The sequence below is a fragment of the Helicoverpa armigera genome, chromosome 1 (assembly GCF_030705265.1).
Source record: "Helicoverpa armigera isolate CAAS_96S chromosome 1, ASM3070526v1, whole genome shotgun sequence".
In the NCBI taxonomy this organism is placed as follows: Eukaryota; Metazoa; Arthropoda; class Insecta; order Lepidoptera; family Noctuidae; genus Helicoverpa; species Helicoverpa armigera.
Window position 1 is genome coordinate 11,008,332 of NC_087120.1, and position 20,759 is coordinate 11,029,090.

Below are 20,759 nucleotides of genomic sequence, written 5' to 3' on the forward strand. Positions count from 1 at the left end.
TTACATAAGATGAAAGTCAGAACTGAATTGTAATTTAACAATGTCATTAATTATAAATAATCGGATTTTTTTCGATCGAGAATGTATCACAGTAACTAGAAACAAATAAATAAATAAATATAACTATGTACAATACATATTAAATGAGTGGAAACTTATAGTTTACATTAATTTCAAAGTTAGTCACAATGATTCTCACAGATCTTATACAAACTTTGCTATCCATTATTTTAAATAAATACGTGTAAATGAAAAATTCTTACCCGGGGAATTACAAGTCTCGAATTACATGTATTTTAATATTAAACGTTTTAATGTTAGTTTCAGAAACTGCAAATATATTAACATTAGTTTAGCAGGATGATCCAAACTAGCTACAACTGGCTTGCACCAGTTCTAAAAACATTGCATTAATACGAGAAAGTAGTAAGACCTATGGCAAACATGCCGAATTACGTACATACACTACTTGTATGTACGTTGTAAGATATGGCGAGTATATTATGTACAGATGGCGCCACTAACGCCGAGGATGCAATGCTCGCAAGCTCACACTTCACTCTGCATGCAGTGGATCGATGAGTCCTCTGATAGCTCATCCATCGAGGAATCCGTGAAAGACGTTCCATCTGCAAAAAGAATAACATCATTATCATTTATGTCGGCACATAATAACTGAAAGTACCTTAACCCTAGATTACTACTCTACGTCGCAGAGGCGCCCGCGTTTTTGATATATTGCTTTATCTTTTTATCCTTTGCGCGTACGGCATTCACGTTCTAGGACATCTCAGTCCATGCCAGCATGTGTCGAAGGACGGTGGTTGCATTACGGTAAGTGTAATAGTTTTTTTGATATTACTACCCTTGGCGCTCCAAAGACGTATGAGTAGTTTGTATGTAAGTTTTACGCTATTAATCAAATTATTTTGTTAGTGTTTTTTGTTCATTATTAGTTATTCTATATATATTTTGTAAATTCATATGTTATACTAGTATGTTATATATTGTCATAACATATCAAAAAAATATGAAAAACCCCTAAGCCGAAGACAATTTATGAAAAAACTTAGCACGCAGTTGACTACTGAATGGATGCAAAAATTACTAGAAGCATCTACGTTGAAGAGCGATAGCCGGGATATAATTGAAGTCATCCTAAAAAAACCTTCCGATGACTGTTCTGAAGAAAATGAGGGTCCACCACCGCCAAAAAAAAAGAAGATATTGCTCTTATTGTACATCTAAAAAGAAGAGGATGTCCAAAATGACGTGCGCCAAGTGCCAAAAATCTATACATCAAGTTCATGTATGTATCGGATGCATCTAAAATATTTTTTTTGTTACATTGTAAATTTTTTTTGGTTGATTACTTCATAATTTACTATTTTTCAAGAGAATTGTATAATTTAAGTTTTTATTTTTTTATTTTTAATGAGAAGACTGTTAAATTGCCTAAGTTCCTAAAATTTGTTTCTAAGATTTATTTGATTAAAGATTTTGTAATAAAAATATATAAATATTAATTAAAATTGTGTTTTTCTTTTTTTAGTAATCTACATAATTACATAAACAGTCAAAAAAATATCAATCATACTAATAGGTTTTTAATAAAATCATTAGTAAATATGATGCGCCTCGCAAGCGTATGAGTAGTTTCTTTGTGCGTCGCAACATGAGTAGTAATCTAGGGTTAACAGAAGTTAATCCTAGTGCTTACCTATTGGAACAAAAGGTGGCTTGTTCTGGAAGGAGTAGGTGAGGTGCAGGTTGATGGGCCGACCAAACCCCGCCGGGTCCGCGTCTCGGGACACCACTGTGTAACACACCAAACACGTAAACACATGAAACGATAACACGGACGAAACAATTCGCAGAGCACACACTCGCTAGGCAAGTGATACCAATATTAATAGAGAAATTCGCCAAAAGTGCACTTGTGTGAAAAATACGCTATTTTGAATAGCAATAGAAAATATGTGCATCTTATCACAGAATACCAAGACAGAAAAGTTCAAAAAGAATTCAAGCATTTATCATTTACGAGGCACATACTTCCTCCCATACAACCTTGTTCTTTGTATACTAACATTGGCCCTGCTTCCCCTTCCCAGTATGCTGGTGTTTCTTCTGTCGCGCGCGGCTGTTCTGGAACCACACCTGCGTGACTCGCTTGCTGAGGCCGGTGACCTGGGCGATCCGCTCCAGGTCCTGGCCGTCGGGGTTTGAGTCCAGTTGGAAGTTGGCCTGCAGCACCTGAAGCTGCTCCTCCGTGAATGTGGTGCGCACCCGCTTCGCCTTGCTCTTGTGGTAACCTTCTGAGTCGCACCCGTCTGTGGTTCACATTGTTTTTGCAAATATTGTTTAACATTATCTACGTTTAATTAAATTATCTTTAGGTTTCGAGGGTCATTAGAAAATTCCAAAGTTATATTTTGTATTGTCTTTGTCTTGAGAAGGGAGCTTCTAATTCAATGATCAAACAATCAAGACTAACTGGACAGATTAATTGAGACTACTCACCATCTGATGAAATGGATCCTCCATCGAGGGTTTCAAGATAATGCGGTTTGCAGAGCACCCTGTCTTCGTGCAAGGCGAACTGCTCGCCGGTGGAGAGCTGGCGGCCGCAGGCGTCGCACGCGAAGCAGGCCAGGTGGTAGACCTGCTCCCGCGCCTTCCGCACCCAGTCGGACGACGAGATGCCCCGGCAGCACTTGGAGCACTTCGCGCCGAAGCTCCTGCGCAAACACACACGTCACCCTGGCGGTCACACGAACATCGCTGCCCAACTCGACACACGCAAGAGAATGACACCGACAGTCGACAGGATTTGCATAATGTTATTGACGACAGAACAGCATTAATAAAAATATGTTTTAAATAAAGTATTCGTAACAGGACTACGTAATGGTCAATAGTGGCCACAGAACATACATACACTGCATCAAAGAGACATAATTTATGGTTATCAGTCCGAAGAATATTGTTATTGGAAATAACTCTAATTATTATGCATTGAAAAAGAGCACAACAATAATTGCTTAAATATTTTAGTGACCTTTAAAAGATGGGGAATTTTAATTAAACCCGGCAATTAAAAGTGTGGAGGACGAAGAAAAATATTGTTTACGATATGGCTTTGTTGATTTTAAATGGACAGAATTGTAAAATATGTGAAACTTTCTAACAAGCAAAAACAAATCAAGTGTACGTTAAACCGTCGGAGATAGGAAACTTTCCACCGGATGGTTTGTCAGTTTAGCGGAGCGTGCCGTACGACTGCTGTGAGTCGTGTTTTGTTTTTTGCCAACTTCATCAAACGATGGTGTTGATTCTAAAAAACGACGATTATAACCTGCAAAAGGTTTTTAATTGTAGCTCATGCATACAAAATGTTTCTAATCGGTGTATTGTGATATCGATCCAATCGGCTCTCGATAGCGGGACCTTGTCGGTGTCATTGATATATCAACAGCTATTATTGTGGTTTCGCAAGGCACATTCCATATACAATGTAAAAAGTATTCGCCAGCAATAATTGTGATATCGTCGCCCAGCGCTACAGGGTCTGCGTACAGTTTTCGTCAGGTAACCGTACCACTCCAAAATTAGCCAAAGGCCGCTGAAATGGAGTTCACCGTGGTCAATGTACAAACAAAGCACTGGTGCACATCGCGAGGAGTCCAATGGCTAACTTCAGGGCGACTATGTGAAGAGAACTAAACGCAGGCTCTTCTATTTGAAAAACGTAATAAGTCAGAGAGTTCCCATTTGGTAAGAACAGTTTTGGTAAACATACTTTCTTGCTATCATGTGATTGTTTTGTAAGTACATACTTACAAAACCTTAAAAGTCATATTATCATGTTTATCCATGCAGTTAATTTAGAATTTCACAAACGCTTGCGAACATTCGCTACGGGTCTGAATATAAATACTCGTAGAACAGTTGTGAGGTTAAACTGAGTTCTTATTTATATCCAATAAGGTTTATGGGTCATTATAGTCTGTTCTGCAATAATTGTTTCTGTAGTAATCTCGTTACTATGCTTTACGATCGGTCTGCAATGAAAACGCCATCACTGCGGTGGGTGGGAAGCAAACTGCAAGGTGCGCACCACCTTGCTTTACTTCTAAATAAACTATTATCATCAATTTCAAATAAATGTATTTTTATTATTTACAGCTTTAACATGACAATTGAAATCTAATGAATTTTATTAATTAAACAACTGCCGCTGTTACTTGAACATTGTCATAAAATGTCCTATCCGTATGAAGGAATACAAGCATGCCACAAACAGCTTGTAAACAGAACTATTCATATTTAACTTATTGTTTGTGTTTTACTATTTCTATATCTTGAAAAACAAAGAATATTTTGAATTAAAAGCTTTTGATATGCTTAAACTGCGGAATCTAATTCTGTTAGGAGGCTGTCGAGTATCAAGCGCGCCGGCTCCGACCCTCATTACGATTCGCAAGCCTTTCATATTTAATTAATTAAATAAACGCATGCAACACACCATTAACACGCTATCATATCACTTAACGCGAACATTAAAACGGTCCTGTTTGTTTTTTATACATTTGGCGCAAGGCGGCTCCCGGCCGAGGCTCCCGACGTCTCTCCGCGAATTAATTTCTCCTAATGTGGTAATGAAGCTGTCATTTATCAGAAAAGTATTTAAACCGCTTCATTTCATATCAAGGTTTGATACACTTGCATCTTATTCTTAACCGACTTTTCATAAAGGAGGATTTGGAGGTTCTTAATAAAGCTGTGTTTTTGTGATGGTACATCGATTGCTCGGGACGGTGTAGACCGATTCGGAAAACTAAGTAAGTACGTATTTCTTCTATATGGATACGTAGGTATATTCGGCAAGCAGTTCCATTACCACCAGATTAGGATCTGATGGAAACCCTGACAAATTGAGAGCTTCTCTCGAAAATTAAAAAATATGTAAGTATTCGTTTGTTTACCTAGGGTGTCTACATTCTAGCAACTCTAGAGACTAACTCTAGTTACTCTTCTGCTTTGTAAGCTTAGCTTTGACAAAGTAAATAATTAAAACATATTTCGCAAAACCACTTAACGAAAGTCTATGGGAATTGCACTTGGAGCAATAAAACTCCCAAGTTTTATATTTATCTAATTACTTTATAATGGACATTTACAGGTGAGCAATCAGATTAACTAGTCTTGAATTGCCCACTTCGCAGCCGTACTATTAAGTAATCACCGAAGAGGGATAAAATGAACTCCATTAGCATATAAAAATATATTAGTTGCATTAAAGGACGCACGCACACAGCGTGGGGCGGCGTGACGACAACAGTACGCACACAGGCGCACGCAGGCTATCGATAGCACAGCTGTACACAAAGTGCAAAATCGCGTGTTACACGTATATTAATTCAGTCAGTCCCGTCTCTTATCGGCGCTATCCACACCAATATTCCAAAAGCACAATTTGCATTTCAAAACGTAGCGTCTCTGGACAGAAGCACCGTTTCACCACCGCTATCACCGCTTATTAACATTTTGTCGTCGGCTGAATCAATTAACTGCGGCCCTCGCATAATAATTAACTAAGTGACAGATTAACAAGTTTTAACACTCGGCGATAATGAAGATGTCGCGTACCCGGCGCTGATATGCGCGTTCCCTATTCATGTGGTTCGGGGAGTCTAACCTTACGCCGCTATCTGATTTACAGTGTAAACCGTTCGGTATTTCTGTTTATTAAACGGATGACCAAATCCGAGTGTCCCGAGGGCGTTTGACAAAATCGGGTGCGTGTAGTGCGCGGGCGCAGAGCGGTTCGCCCGCGGCTCGCTCATAAATCGTCGCTCGTTGATTGCTTTCCGCGCCGCGCTTCTCCCCTGCCACCCTCACATTTAATATCCATTCAGCGTGGCGTTCTGCTCTGTCCTCCTCCTTGCGTCCAACACATGATTTAACTTATTTGTTTTAGATACAACACCACGCGAGATATATCGCAGCGTTATTCCTCAGTTTGTTTGAACAATTTGGAGTCACTGTCAGCCGCCGCGGGCGACGCGCTGACCGATGGTCGCGCGGCTGATACAATGCGCCACTAATAATATAACCTTTATGAATATCGACGACTGATTTGTTACTATAACATTTTTAATTACTTTGCTTTTATAAGATATAATGACACATATATTTTCTGTGATCACATAGGGTCATTTCGCCTGTTGGCGACCATTTAGTGCAGTTGGCAAGTTTGACGGCGATAATAAAAATGCTCCAGCACTCATTTCCATGTCAAATTTGTGTAATGTATTCCTTATATACTCTATTTTAAGATTAACTTTCAGTTGTATTAGAAATATCTTACGTTTTCTATTTAAATCGATAAACCTCAAAATTAGGCGTTTTACCCAGTTTGCGTCCACAAAATCCAATTCGCGTCCACCCATGGTCCAGTTCGCGTCCAGTAGCTTAGAAAAGGAATATAGGGGTGATTTTTTTAAGAATTAATAAAGAAAGATTGTATTAGATCAATTTCTTTATTTAACAATAAACTTAATTATTAAAAGTCAACATTATCATCATTTAAAATTCACTTTAAAAAATAAAAATAATTCTTCTCAACATTGGTTTAAGTAACTTAAAATAAGATTAAACAGTAATTTTTTTTATTAAGATATATACGTGGTTATAATTAAATTATAATTATAATTTAAATATTGAATTATAATTTAATTATAACCACGTATATATATATATATATCTTAATAAAAAAATAGAAAAATTATAATTTAATTAGAACCACGTATATATCTTCATAAAAAAAATATAATTTAATTATAACCACGTATATATCTTAATAAAAAAATGTACTGTTTAATCTTAATATATTAAGTAATTTCATTTAAGATAAGTTCTTCGGATACAGGAAAAAAGAAGGAAAAGACAACATACACAGAAGAAGACTTAAAGAAAGCATTAAATGATATTCGAGAGAAGAATAAATCGATAAAAAAAATATTCAAAGAATATGCCTTGTCTGATAATTTATTGACTCAACAATTCTTTCAGTTGTATGTTTAGACAAAATTGTTATATTGTTTTGTTAATTTAATATGGCCAAAAACTTACTATAATCAACGCGGGTCTTTCCCTGTGATTTTAGGGTAAAATTAACAGAACTGATTACTGTTTATTTTTCAAGTTGCAAAATTAATTGCCTAATTTTAAGTTACTTAAACCAATGATGAGAAAAATTATTTTTATTTTTTTAAAGTGAATTTTAAATGATGATAATGTTGATTTTAATTTAAAATAACAAAAATTTAAAATTTACTGTTTAATCTTAATATATTAAACAGTACCCATGTTTTAATTATTTTTTATAAGCAAGTATTTAACGAAAACAGTGGACGCAATTTGGTTTATTAGTATAGAGGATAGTTTTAGTTCGCGTCCATTGTGGACGCAAAGTGGAAGTTTTGTAAAATTCGATGTAGTAATTCGCGTCCACCTTATTTTATTCGTTAAATATAAAAAACATTACCAAATTCATAAAAAACATTATACCTTTATTCATCATTAAACTGTAGAAATAGCTATCTATCCTAAAATTCACATAAAACAATATAAAACTTACCATCAAACACGCCGCTGCACACTAATTTTTATCTAAAATTCAACGTGTTTGCGCTTTCTTGTTGAAGAGCCTAGACTAATTATTTTTTCTAAAAGGATTGGTTGGACGCACAGAACTTTTGTTTATCTGTGCGTGCCTCTTATACATTAACGTATTAGCGGTAATGATCTTTCGTTTGATTGGTGTGTTAATTATCTTGTTATCGAAGTTTTTTTAAGGGAGATCGGCAAAATGGACGCGAACTGGGCGATGGTCGCGAACAGGCGAAATGACCCTACATGATCTATGGAGGCAAATCGATTATATTTGTTCGGCTCTACGAGATTGTAAGCTCGCCTAAAAGAAAATGTATTCAATGATCTTAGTTTGTTTTGAATTCAAGAACTTTATTGGCGGTCGTTAATTCTATGTAAATAGGAAACAAGTAAGAGAGAATAATAATTGTAAATCCAGTAACAACAGAAGTTACCACCGATGCGATGTTAAGGTGTGCGCACATTAGCACACTGCGACCTGAGTTGCAACAACAACCGCACAGATCTTGATCATCTGATCTTACTGTGTACGGTTTTTTCTAATTTTGTCTCGTCATTGACATTCGCAACTGATCATAGTACCTACTCCTATCTACTGAGATGGTTTTATCTTTAAAGGTGCGAATAAGTATTTTATGTATCAAGTACCTAGGTTGTACATAATTTATATACAACTAGAAAAACAAAAAGCAAAAATAAAAGCCCTCGAAAAAATTATTCAAGAATAAATAAAGTAGAATCTAAAATATTCAATCAGCCAGCTTAGCTTACAAGTGAAACCCGGGCCATCGATATACCTATTCGAATTATGATAACGACACACCAAATCGAGTAACCATTGTTTATACTCTATGGATCGATCTAAGGCAGGGCTTATTTATGCGGCTAGAGATTAATTAAAGCCAAGAGTGGACATGGTGCATTTACATAAGACACGGCGCGCGCATTTGCGGCGGCGAGGCGTGGGCGGGACATCGCGTGCGTCTGCGCTGATATGTGACTCGCGGATATGAAATTGAGATCATTATGTGTGCCCAATATAATCGTCACATTTATCAGTTGCTGATAGCATCAATATCCGATTCTGAATGTGCCTTTTAGTTAACTTAATATCAGACTTTTTAAGATTTGATTTGCAATTAATGTTGTTAAATTCTAATAGTTGTCACAAAATCACTAAAAAGTAATCTCTAAGAAAAGTCTAAGAGCCACTTTAGCTGCAATCCAACAACCAGTGAAACGATAACAAATCCTATCGGCAACTAAGCCAGTGACAGGAAAGGCATCGAGAGCGCATCCGCGTGCCAAGCTCAAGCGCCGCCACCGCTACCAGACAAAAAGACGCGCTAAACAAACAATAAACAGATGATACATCAACGAAAGCAATCACCGCAGTTGCCGCCGGCCATCGCAGATTTACGCTGGCAACACTGCTCGTTATACGCGCCACAACACACAAATATTATTTAAACTGTGACACGACTCGCATTTTAACGAGCACCCGAATGTATCGTCTTTTTTTACACTGGCAACATTATTCGCCAGCTGCGGGCTAATGGGAAACTTAAATTGGTTATTTGATCTATATATTATTTTTATAACCTGCCTATATACGAACGCATTGGTCAAAGGTGAACTGACAATGTAACTGAGGAGACTGTAACTGTAAAAATACATGTTTGATAGAGTTTTGTTAAATTAAACTACTTATGGTCCATTCAAGTCGCAAACTCCACATTGCTAATTCTGTTGGCAACCCTATATTCTTGTCCGTGTAACGCCTGTTCATCAAATACGGATATCTCAGGTTTCTCCAAAATAATCATCTGCACAATTATTAATCTTGGCTTTACAAGGTAAATATTGGTCTGTTTATTTAGAACACGTTATTACGCGGTATCGGCCTGGTTTGGCATGCAGATAGCTATCAATCAAACTTACAAAGAACCCAATCATACACGTTCGCAGAGCTGATTATTACTCAATATCATTGAGATGTGGATTCTGTCTCTCGGTTCCTAATGTCAAGGCGATGTGATGCTGTGCATACGCTCTCTAGACAGATGCAGGTCGAAAGCATATTATATAGGAGACTATCCAACCAACTCTATGCCTATGACGTGGCACAGCATTTAATTTTGAATTGGTTTCTGAAAAATGTTTGCCATTGTCGAATTTAGTACTTAGAATTTAGTATTTGTCCCTAAGAAGTTTCTCAGCCAATAATAGAGTCCTCGAGACTCTTGCAACTTTTGCATGATGAATATGCTTTGGCTGGCATTGTCGCTTTGGCGTTGCTACCACCTTAAAATTGGCTCGATTAACCAAACAAACTTGAAACAAACTTTATTTCATTAGTGGCTGCAGGCAAATAAATCTATTTTCCTAGTTTTAGCGCCCCCTATACTTACTGAACTTAGTATTAAGTATGGAATTCTAAATTGAATTGATAAGGCAGGAAAACTGTGGGCAATAGCTGGGAACAACGATACGTGTTTTGATATTAATATGATATGGAGCTATATGCGCGCTCACACACTAGGTGGCGCTGACTTGGTCGCTCGTGGTCAGAAACTACTAAGTGCGGCTTACAATATCCGATCCATCGTAGTTTTACGATTAGAGGTTAACATTTGACATAATTTATATGAAACTAATGTCAAAAATCAATCTAAAATCGCAAAATAACGGATAGATATTATAGATATTATAATCCGCAGTATACGAATCCTGGCTGGACCATATAATGTAGTTTGATAAATATCGTTTGACGACTCTAAAGAGCGAAAGCGAGTCATGCAAAATTTTATTTTACTGTAATTTTTTAAATGTGGCGTATACGAAATCTAAGGCTAGCATGGTCAAATTAAAAGTAACGAGGTCTTATATAGGCCCACCGAAAGTGACCGGATGTACATAGTAGCTTTCTGTGAGTGCTAATCATTTTAGAATAGAAATCTATCTTTGCGGTTTTGGGTATTGCAGTTTTACTTGTACGTACTTGTGAAAAAATTGTGAAAGGAGTAAGCGCCGTTGCAATAATTCGATCTAAGAGTTCCTGAATCAACCCTGAAGAACAGTTTTAGCATCTAATCACTAGAAGGCCTGATTTGAATTTGCTCAGGCAGTTTGAATATTCCCTATTTTTTAAAGGGCTTGCTCTCTTATTTCTATTCCAAGACACCGTGTTGAATAGCCAAATAACCTGAGTCACAAAATAACCTGAGAGTGTGCAAAATACTCAAGTTAAAACTAAAGAACTTTTGTAAAGTGACTGAATTTCATTATACCACATATAGGGGATGTCTCAGACATAAAATGAAGACCAACTTCGCAGGATCGGAAAGACCACCCCCACTGCTGGGCATGATGAGACAGTTGACAACAAACGCAACACCGCCGCGAGCACGTCACCAGTCGAAGCCATCTCGATTAAAATATATGGTTCCACGTCGCACCCAGTTATCACAATCAAAATAAATGACAAATGAAAACCACAGTGTTGCAAGTCACGACCCGCTCGCTGTATTTTTTCATCGCTGGCAACATTCCCCGTGGCCGCTTTGTTGTTCCACACTCGTCCGACGGATTTTCAATAAAACCTCTCTTAGGGACATTGGCCTCTTTTTTTCTATTTTGACTTATAAGAATGAGTTCTCACGCACCTGTTACCCTTTCGATTTCTAAGTTATGAGTATATTACTTGTTCTATTGTCTGTAAATTCCGTGACAGACACGGCATTCTTAAAATATTTAATGCAACTGTGTCCTCTACATTTCTACTGCTGTTAAAGGATCTTATTTTCGCATTTTCATTTTTAGTTTTTCTATTATCAATGAGATTTGTACCTAAATATTTATTTATTAGATAGGTATAACCACAACTCTTCACGTTTTAGGTCTGTTTTCTTTTGTTTCTGCGAACTATTCAAATGATAACTAAACGCAGGTATTGATTTCATGTGTCGATAGGCCGTGTATGTGGTTGATGATGTCGGCGCGAGGGCGCATGCGTGGTGGTGCGTCATCGTGCGCCCGCGCCGCACACAGCGGGCAGGTCACAGGTCGCCTGCACACCAGACCGCCTACCCTGCGCGCATTCCTTCATACATGCCGAGCGTAACCCGGCCAGTGCGAGAGACCGCGCTGAACTAGCGGCCCTCCCTACAACCCAACACCATCGCATTCGGTCGCATTATACTCTTCACGAATGACTCGGATAATGATGACTTCGTATATTTCTAAGGTTAATTGGACGTAGGCAGTGTATTGTAAAAGAATTACCTCGCGGCTCAGCTAAACGATCCCTGTGTATGTGTGTAGGTCCGCGTTTTTTCCCTCTCTTTCGAAAACAATTTGTGGAAATAATTTTATCAATTTTCTTCTATTTTAATGGCGAAATCGATTCTGCACTGAACGACACAAAAAATGTTTAATGGCTCAATTATAACATGAGAGACTGGCCGCGCCGTTGACTCTGATGAATGATGAGCGGAAATTGGTCGGCATTCGTCTAGACATCAGAACTAAGGACCGCGTCTAATATTGCAAATCACAAGAAAATGCAACTTTTATATTCTTTGCGCTATTCATGAGGTATCTATCTAGAGAAACAAAAGCACAATACTTGTAAACGCACAACTAGCTTAATATTATAACCACTTATGAACCAAGTAATGTTAAAAGAACTTATACACTCCCAAGGTATTGTTAAAATTAATGAACAAGGCACAAATCTTTGTAATTAAGAATGCCTCAGAAACATCGAGAACAAAATGACTTTCTTACTGCTCTGAAGGGAACAGTCAAAACAATGGGAAATATAGTCTAGTTCAACTATTAAGTGTAGTTATTACACTTATACACTTTTATACACTTAGTGGAACATAATAGCATTCGATTATGTTCTACTAGAAAAATGATGATGATGATGATGTCCTCCTAGACGTTTCCGTCGACGGCGACATCCTGGCATATATCGGCAGTTTGGTTTCGTTCATGGGCTCGTACATGACTAGCGAAACCAAACTTTGCCTTGAACACGCGGTCACAAATAGCGCAGTAGAGTTGCCCTTGCGCATTGTAGGTGTAGTTATAGGAGGGCTTAGGGCGGGATTTTTGGGGCTGGCGTTTAGCGTCTAGGGCTTCAAGACGCTGCTGTTCAAAATCCTACTAGAAAAATAATACACGATTTGTTAAGTTTTTTTCAGAAAGACGACGTTATTGGAAATTGCCAATTACACGAACGGCTTTTTTTGAAAATCACGTGGTAGATTCAATGTGGCACTCTACTCTCTTATTTTGCGCCTATATCAATGAATTAGTCATTGTATTTTATAAAAATATTTCTTTCAGTATTACAGGAACCCCACAATATTCACCCACACTATAAGCCTAAGTAACAAAGTACTCACAGCCCGATACAGCCAGTTTCTTTTCTCATACATTAACAGAGACAGCTTTATACTCGCTTTAATTTAAACCAAATGAATTTGTATAAAAAGCAGCAAACAGGTTAATTAAAACCAATATCATTAACATGTAGACCGGCGGCGGCACTATAAACGTTGCCGGCCAAACTTGGGACCTTTATTGAAATTAGGAGACGAGAACATATGTCCCTAGACCACACACTATGGTCTTCATCATGGAACAACCCCTGCTGCGATATTACGTATGTGACATGAGGGGTTTCCTGGTTATAGAGGGTAAAAGATCTGAAGTATTTAGTTCGGATTTACCTGGAGCAGCTAGGTAGAACATACTTAGCTGGTAACCCTATAGCTTATAAACTTAGCAATAAATGTTAAAAAAACGAGGGTTTTACAATATTGTCAATTACTTATCGTAATATTCCTTTCTATGTTCTTTGTTCTGAAATAGAGCTTTCAAAAGCCCGTGTACTTTATGTAGATTGTTATATATTATAGAGCTGTTAAAAAGCCTTTTAATTTATGTAGTATTTACATAATCGTATATGTATTGTTAATTAGAACACTGGTTATACTTTAACAAGCAAAATAAACATTTTCAGTTTGAGTTTATCTTCATGAAGGTAGAAGGCTTCAAGAATAAGTTCCCCAGCCAGAAAAAGTGTATTTGAATATTAAAACGCCGAGTTATAACTTAATTATTTCTTATATTTATTAGTGTACTTAATTCCCGCTTAGCGTGGGCATTTTGTAGTAAAGATCCTAATTTAAAAGCAGTTCAAAATTATTAAGCATCCTTTTTTCCACAGCTCTAAGTTATCCATACACGTATTTTAATTTATCATACTGTAAGGTCTACACTATTCTTTATTGTAGTTTTAAAAAGTTTTTTTTTTAAAAGACCTCATTTAGTAAGAAGTATCAAAATGAAAATTCTGAAGTTTATAATTTCAGTATTTCAGTTTTGTTTCAGTTTCAGTTTTTTACTCTTTCGGGAAGTTCTCGAGAGAGGTTTGAAAGAAATATATCAGATATACTTGAGTGCTAGTCGATGTACTTCTAATAACATATTCTTTTTACCTTTAGCTATAGCATCGAGAAACAAAAGGGTGCGGCGAGGAGCGACGCGCGACGCCATAACGATGACATCAAAATATACTGCCTATTTGTTTTCACAGAAAATCGTTAACTTCATATTTATTAATATTTTAATGGATAAGCTTATTGACAGATCATAAAAACGTTGATTTATAGTTCCGTCTCTTGATAGAGATTTCATTGAACTGACAGAAAGCATATTTATATCCATTGATTTTTAAATCATTGAATAAATCATTAGTTTTCAATTTATATTAAGCAGGTATATTTTAGCTGTAAATGAGCTATTCTCATGCATATATTTATTGCCTTTATCTTGGAAACGCCGCTAACACGTATAATGTATTGTATTTAGTATTTATTACACCGTGGTTTAGGAAAGCTTTTAAAGAGCTTTTCCCCGTTACCCGATAGATTATCACAACTGAATACTGAAGCGAGATAACTTCAATTACCCAGTTACTTGCACGTAAACTTAAGTATTTGAAAACTGTATAGAAAACATCATAGACAAGAAAAATTAGTAAAAGAAAATTTCGCTGAGCATTAACTTAAAAGAAATAAAGAGCCAATACACTATAGCCGGCATTCCATAAACTTCAATTCTTGATTGTGTTAGTCAAACGTATATTACTATACAGCGATGAACATTATACTTTCTTCATCAAAGAGAGCATAATATCGTGTCATTATACACTCTCATAGTCCACTCTTTTGCAAAAAAAGCACCTATGCTAAATCTTGATATGAACTTTCTACCAGGAATTATTTCAGAACAAGGTTTTTTAACCGCTTTCTTAGCAACTGTATAGAATACATTCTTTTGCATGACTTGCTATCCAATTTGATGCTAGTAACATATTCCAGTCATTAAAATCTTTTGTAACATACATAAAATCGTTAAACTAAGCTGTCGCATAGGTGTCCGCTTTTTTGCAAAATAGTTTATATCAATCCTGCGGACATCATGTGGCAGTATTCTGTAGAACTACTTCTTGTACTCACTTGGCATAATCCTGCTTGCAGTAGACCTGGCGGTCTCGCAGGAAGCAGGAGGGATGACGGTCGAGCTGCACTGCGCAGACGCAGCAGCGCAGACAGGCCGTGTGCCACGCGCCGCCGCCCACCTCCAGTAGGAAGCGGTCCGCGATCGCCTCGCCACACGCGCAGCAAGTGCGGTGCTCCGTCTGAAATAAGAAAATCTTCAAAGATCTTGTTGTAAGTCTGACACCAGTCTAACCAAGGGGTATCGGGTTGTCTGTGTAACTGGGTTGAGGAGGTCAGATAGGCAGTCGAATCTTGTAAAGCACTGATACTCAGCTGAATCCGGTTAGACTGGAAGCCGACCCCAACATAGTTGGGAAAAGGCTCGGAATGATGATGATGATATGTTGGAAGGATGTAAAAGAAAAGAACTGTTTCGAGTTATCTTGAAGATGATCTTATCATGATATGTGGCAAATAAACGTTGCTGCATCTACTAGACACCAACTTCTAGACCGATGCACCTAAAAGTATAACCTTTTTGCTCTTTAGTATTTTAAGAAGTCCATTTTTTTTTTGTAAAAAAATATAGGTATAAGAGTTCATCTGAAGTTTTGTGAAACCTATTTGTATGATAAAATGGAAATTAATTTTTGTCACACATCTTATTTGAGATTAAAGACGATTTCCGTGTGATTACCTCAGAAGAAAATTATGAAAAACTAGATAAGTAACGCAGCATACAATCAGTACAAAAATGCACAAGCAGCTATAATTATATTGTTGTGACAGCCTCACCACGCCTGTTATTCATATTCCTTGTGCAAACAAACCAAAATAAAATTACTGTAACCATATTACGTAATATTCTTAAAGCTCCCTCTAACAAGTGCACAATAGTCGTCACTATAATAACAATGCAATGCTTGCCACCCCGCAATGCCACAAACTAATTGCATAGTTTAAAATCGAGTTATGTCGCGACATGTGCCGACGAGGGCGTGGCGACGCGTAATCTAATGACGCTCAATACGCGACCGACGTACGAGTTCCATGGGTTCTAATTACTTCTAATCAAACGACAACTTCGTTTGGTATTGAGTATAGATATAACGGGAAAGTACACCTAGGGATAGATTTGAGTTCGTTGTCAAAATCAAGGCGACGAATTGATCTATTCGCCTCTTGTTTGACCTAAGATGCAACATGAACAAGCAAATCATCTTGATTTACTGCCGCTTTTGATATAACATTGATAACATTCACTACTGTGGTACAAATAATATTGTTTGTATTTAAAATACCTACTAGATGATTGTGTTCATCAAAGGAAATCTAGAAAAGTTCTTATTAACAGAAAACAATATAATTTTCGTAGCCACCGCTACGAATATTTGTTTTGTAGCATCCAGCTACGAAATCACAATTTGAATTACTTAGCTAAGTGCACTTAAATATTTCTTAGAATACTTAGCTATTATAAAAGAAGCACTACTGATACTCAGCTGAATCCGGTTAGACTGGAAGCCGACCCCAACATAGTTTGGGAAAAAGGCTCGGAGGATGATGACTTAGCTATTATATGTTATTACATAAATAGCCACTGAAAACCCCAAGAGACTTGAATTTAAGACACGAATAGATGTTTGACTGAAACACTCGACTCACAACACTGAAAGCTTTGTACACTTCTTCGTACTGTCTGCTACGTTAGTGATTAGGTAATTGTGAATAGAAATTAATTGATCATCTGCGTATTTTTTTGTTATAATAACTAGGGTGCTGGGGCCGGCATCCGATATGCAAACTATGCAATTTATGTTTATATGTTTTTGAGGAAAACCTGTAAACTCTATTATTTTTCTGTTTCGCAGTTGTTCCTTTATTCGTCCGTTGGGCGCTCACCTGTGTTTGCCGGCTGATGTCTCGGCAGTAAGGACTGATGTCAGTGCTGTGCATCCTTGTACTTCAAGTTTGATTTCTTAGATGTCCTTGGTTTCATTCCGTAGGCAATAAAACATTTCAAGTTCATATGCACACACCCTTATAACGGATAACAACCGCCCATCTCGAATGACGCTTACACAATCCGAAAGCAAACAACCGCGCAATAACTTTCATATCAAAATAAACAGCCCATTAAAATTTGTAACATAAATCTGTCCCCACGTTAATGGCACTCGACTTTACAACAGTGTCATATATTGACACCCCTGCGGTTATGATAGACATGAAAGTGTCGGCTATAGAGCGCGGCTGGGTGCACCCGGCTCCCGGCTCCGCAGCAGCACACAATGAGCAACTACATCGGCGTTTAGCGACGCTCCGCCACCCCAAGCCCGCGACGTCGCGCATATGTGCCGCGCCCCGGACTCCCCGGCCGCTGCGGTTCCCGCCAACTAACAATACCCTGCCACCTATCAAAGTGTTCGTAACAAATTTCTTAAGGGTCCCATTGACGCCCGGCGTATAATAGATCCCCGGTGTGGCCGCATTGTCACCGGTCTGACTTCAGCTGACTGATATCCACTTTTTATGTCAGTTTTTGTAAGGGACCCGAAGCGAGCGAGCTACTCGTGTATAATGACGTTGTTTGATTGCATTTAACGCGTCATTTACGAGGGTTTGTTTGTTCTGCCGTTTGCTTCAAATTATGTAAATGAGAGGTTCCGTTGTGTCACCTGGATTTGAGATTGGGACAAGGCACGATGAAGGATTTGCTGGTCAAATAAATAATTTTGGATGATATAAAAACGGTGCAGATAGACATAACTGTCATTGATACTCGACAAAGGTTGACAAAGGGTCAACAACGGTTGTGGCTGGCAAACAAAGCGGACTTATACGAACTTCATAAATTGAATAGCGTTTGACAGCATGAGGAGCGTCACAAACACGTATTGTGCGGTGATTTGGCGGGCGCGGCCGGGCGTGACCCCACTGCACAACTGCACTGTGTTCGCACTAGCTAGGTGCTAAACGTGAAACACTCACATAGTCATCTGAAATTCTGAAATATATCCCAAAGTTTCTTTGTCTTAATGAGGGTCTTTGAGGGAACGACGATTATGTAAATGCAAGCATTAGGGTTGCTAATATTAATAACTAAAATACCTAAACGGTAATTTAATTGCATGTACTAAAAGATTTAAAAGTTTAAAGAAAATTACACATAATAACCTAAATCGGATCATTTCAAGTATCGCTTACAAATAACTGACAACACCATGAGACGATCATCTGTGATTATTCGAGTTCATCCAACCGCAACAATAATCCCAAACGTATGAGGTGTGCGAATATAATATAGTTGAGCACAAAAGTGACTCTATAATGTACAAATAAAGCACAATGCAGTTGCGGTTGTCGGGCGTGTCGGGCGTGACGGGCGCGTCGCGGACCCGGCTGCTGCCCAAACTGTCCCGCATTGTCCCGCTTCCGACTATTATCCAGGAATGAGAGGCCTAAAGGTGGCATCACGGCGCCTGCCTACGCCATTGTTACAGGCTTACGTTTGCAAATCCGATTTATATTTGAATATAATTGACTTTCGGCCTCGTATCAGGTACCAAGAGCGTGTATCTTATTGTGTTCGGCTGATCTCAATGGCATTTTTATCAGCTGAACATGATAAATGTATTTGGAAGATTAAGTGTTGTGGGTGGGTGCGCTCGCCGCAGCATGGGCGCGCTCAACTATTCAAACATTTTGTAAGATGCGTGCCTCGCTGCGTTGGCATGTGTATGATCCGACTCCAAGCCGTCTAAGGCTAAGCTTTTGGTAACTTCCGAATTAATCGATGAATGTCACTTTACTTTACAAAAGCCTCATAGTCACACAGCTTTTAAGCGTAACATAACAGAATAAAATAAAGCACAAACGAAATGGAGAGAATTTTGAAATTGTATTTGCAAATCCCTTCACAATAAGCGACAAACGAGATACAAACCCGTCGTAATATTTTACATAACAGTGCTCAATCCCGACGCTTGCAACATTGAAATTCTTTCGATAGCTCGTTTCATATTCAAAGAGGAAACCATTTCCCCGCGCTGAACAAATCACGCGGAAATTGAAGGCGATTTATTCAAAATATTTGTACCAACAACTGTTTGAAGCCTGAATGAATGTTCGACTTTGGGCGATACTTTTGTTATTTGTTTTCGGTTCACGAACCGATCGATTGACAGGGATTACGATTTCCTAAACTTTTTTCATCGATCATCGAGAGTCAAAGCTTAAAAGTGTGTTCAAAAACCAACTGGCTAACAAAAAATCTTTGTAAATAAATTATGTGTGCACGTCAGCGATGCGAGAGGTATCTCGGAGATATCTGGTGGGCGCACAAAGCGGCGGCAAGAATGGCGCAGCGGGGCTCCCCCAGCCATAATGGAGAGAGTTTCACACCATTCACGTATCGCCCGAGAGTTTTTTCACCGTGACGGGGGTCACATGGACCATCCGTCTTCTCAGACAGCCACCAAGGATATAGGTATGCAAATGTAAACGCATCGTTAACTGGGTGACTATCTCAACGATATTCCGCGAATTGAAGACGTCCACGTAGGCATAGGCCTTAGCTATACTTACTTAAGATACAAGTATCTAGATATTTTGCAAGCAACTTGGTAGTTTGTTAAAGATAGACGAAGTAGAACATGATCAGGGTGAGTGTTTGCTCTCTCGCGGCGCTTTGCTGGGATATTATGGACCGTATTGCATTGATATAAGGGCCGTAGTCGGTCGGTATGATGCATGCGGCGCCGACAGCGGGGCGGGGCTGGGCGTGGCGAGGCGAGCGCGCCGTTACACGCCGCCTGACGTCATAGACCACGACACGCTGCTGAAGTACCGCACTAGTGTGCGTCTGCAATGTTTGCACTATCCATGACGTCACCCGCGCCGTGAGAGCGACAAGACCAAAGTCAAGCGCTACTAAAGGAAAGATACTTGAGGACATTCAAATTAGTCCTAGGTACTTATCTTCATAATAATATCACTACGCGAACTCTACGACGCGACTTTATTCGATGCACTGGTGGATTTGGTCAGGTTTCAGGCACCGAAAAGATTTAACACCCTATTTCACGTCTATGGATCTAATTCATATAGTATTATAATACTTTGTTACTGCTCCTTCTTAGCTTCATCACACTTGTATTTTAGGTAGGCTTTAGAAACTGCAATCTTTCAAGACATCATTCTGAAAGAGAGGTATTATCTCTCCTTTTTACAACCCTGAGAGTTCTAAAGTTTTATCATCAAATAAAATTTTTGTTAATCACTTGCAATACTCTTTTAAATTTTTTATCAGAAAAAATTGAGTTAACATTTTCGTATATTACTAACACGCGTCGTTATATTTGAACATCAGTTTATAGCAGTTGTGTTTGTGAGGCAAGTGCTGGCTCGATGTTCGTATGTGTGGTGCCGACGGTGCCGACAATGGTCGCGGTGACGTCATAACTCGTTAATGACTCGTGGAAGGCGTATAAAATCAACAGGCGCCAACCAGCCCGCCAGCCGCCACCAGCGACATATCTATTACGGCGATGAACGTTCCCA

General features: G+C 38.4%; 1 protein-coding gene across 1 annotated transcript in view; it reads right to left on the reverse strand.

The window, feature by feature from the left end:
* Positions 1-86: 86 nt before the first annotated feature.
* Positions 87-20,759, reverse strand: part of LOC110379379 (LIM/homeobox protein Awh) — a 41,402-nt gene continuing 20,729 nt past the window's right edge. Inside the window, exons 2-6 of the mRNA XM_021339030.3 lie at positions 15,216-15,397; positions 2,524-2,741; positions 2,091-2,333; positions 1,721-1,816; positions 87-629 (exon numbers count right to left, since the gene is read on the reverse strand). Coding sequence (XP_021194705.1) covers positions 550-629; positions 1,721-1,816; positions 2,091-2,333; positions 2,524-2,741; positions 15,216-15,397 — 819 coding nt within the window. The 3' untranslated portion in view covers positions 87-549. The remainder of the gene's footprint in view (positions 630-1,720; positions 1,817-2,090; positions 2,334-2,523; positions 2,742-15,215; positions 15,398-20,759) is intronic.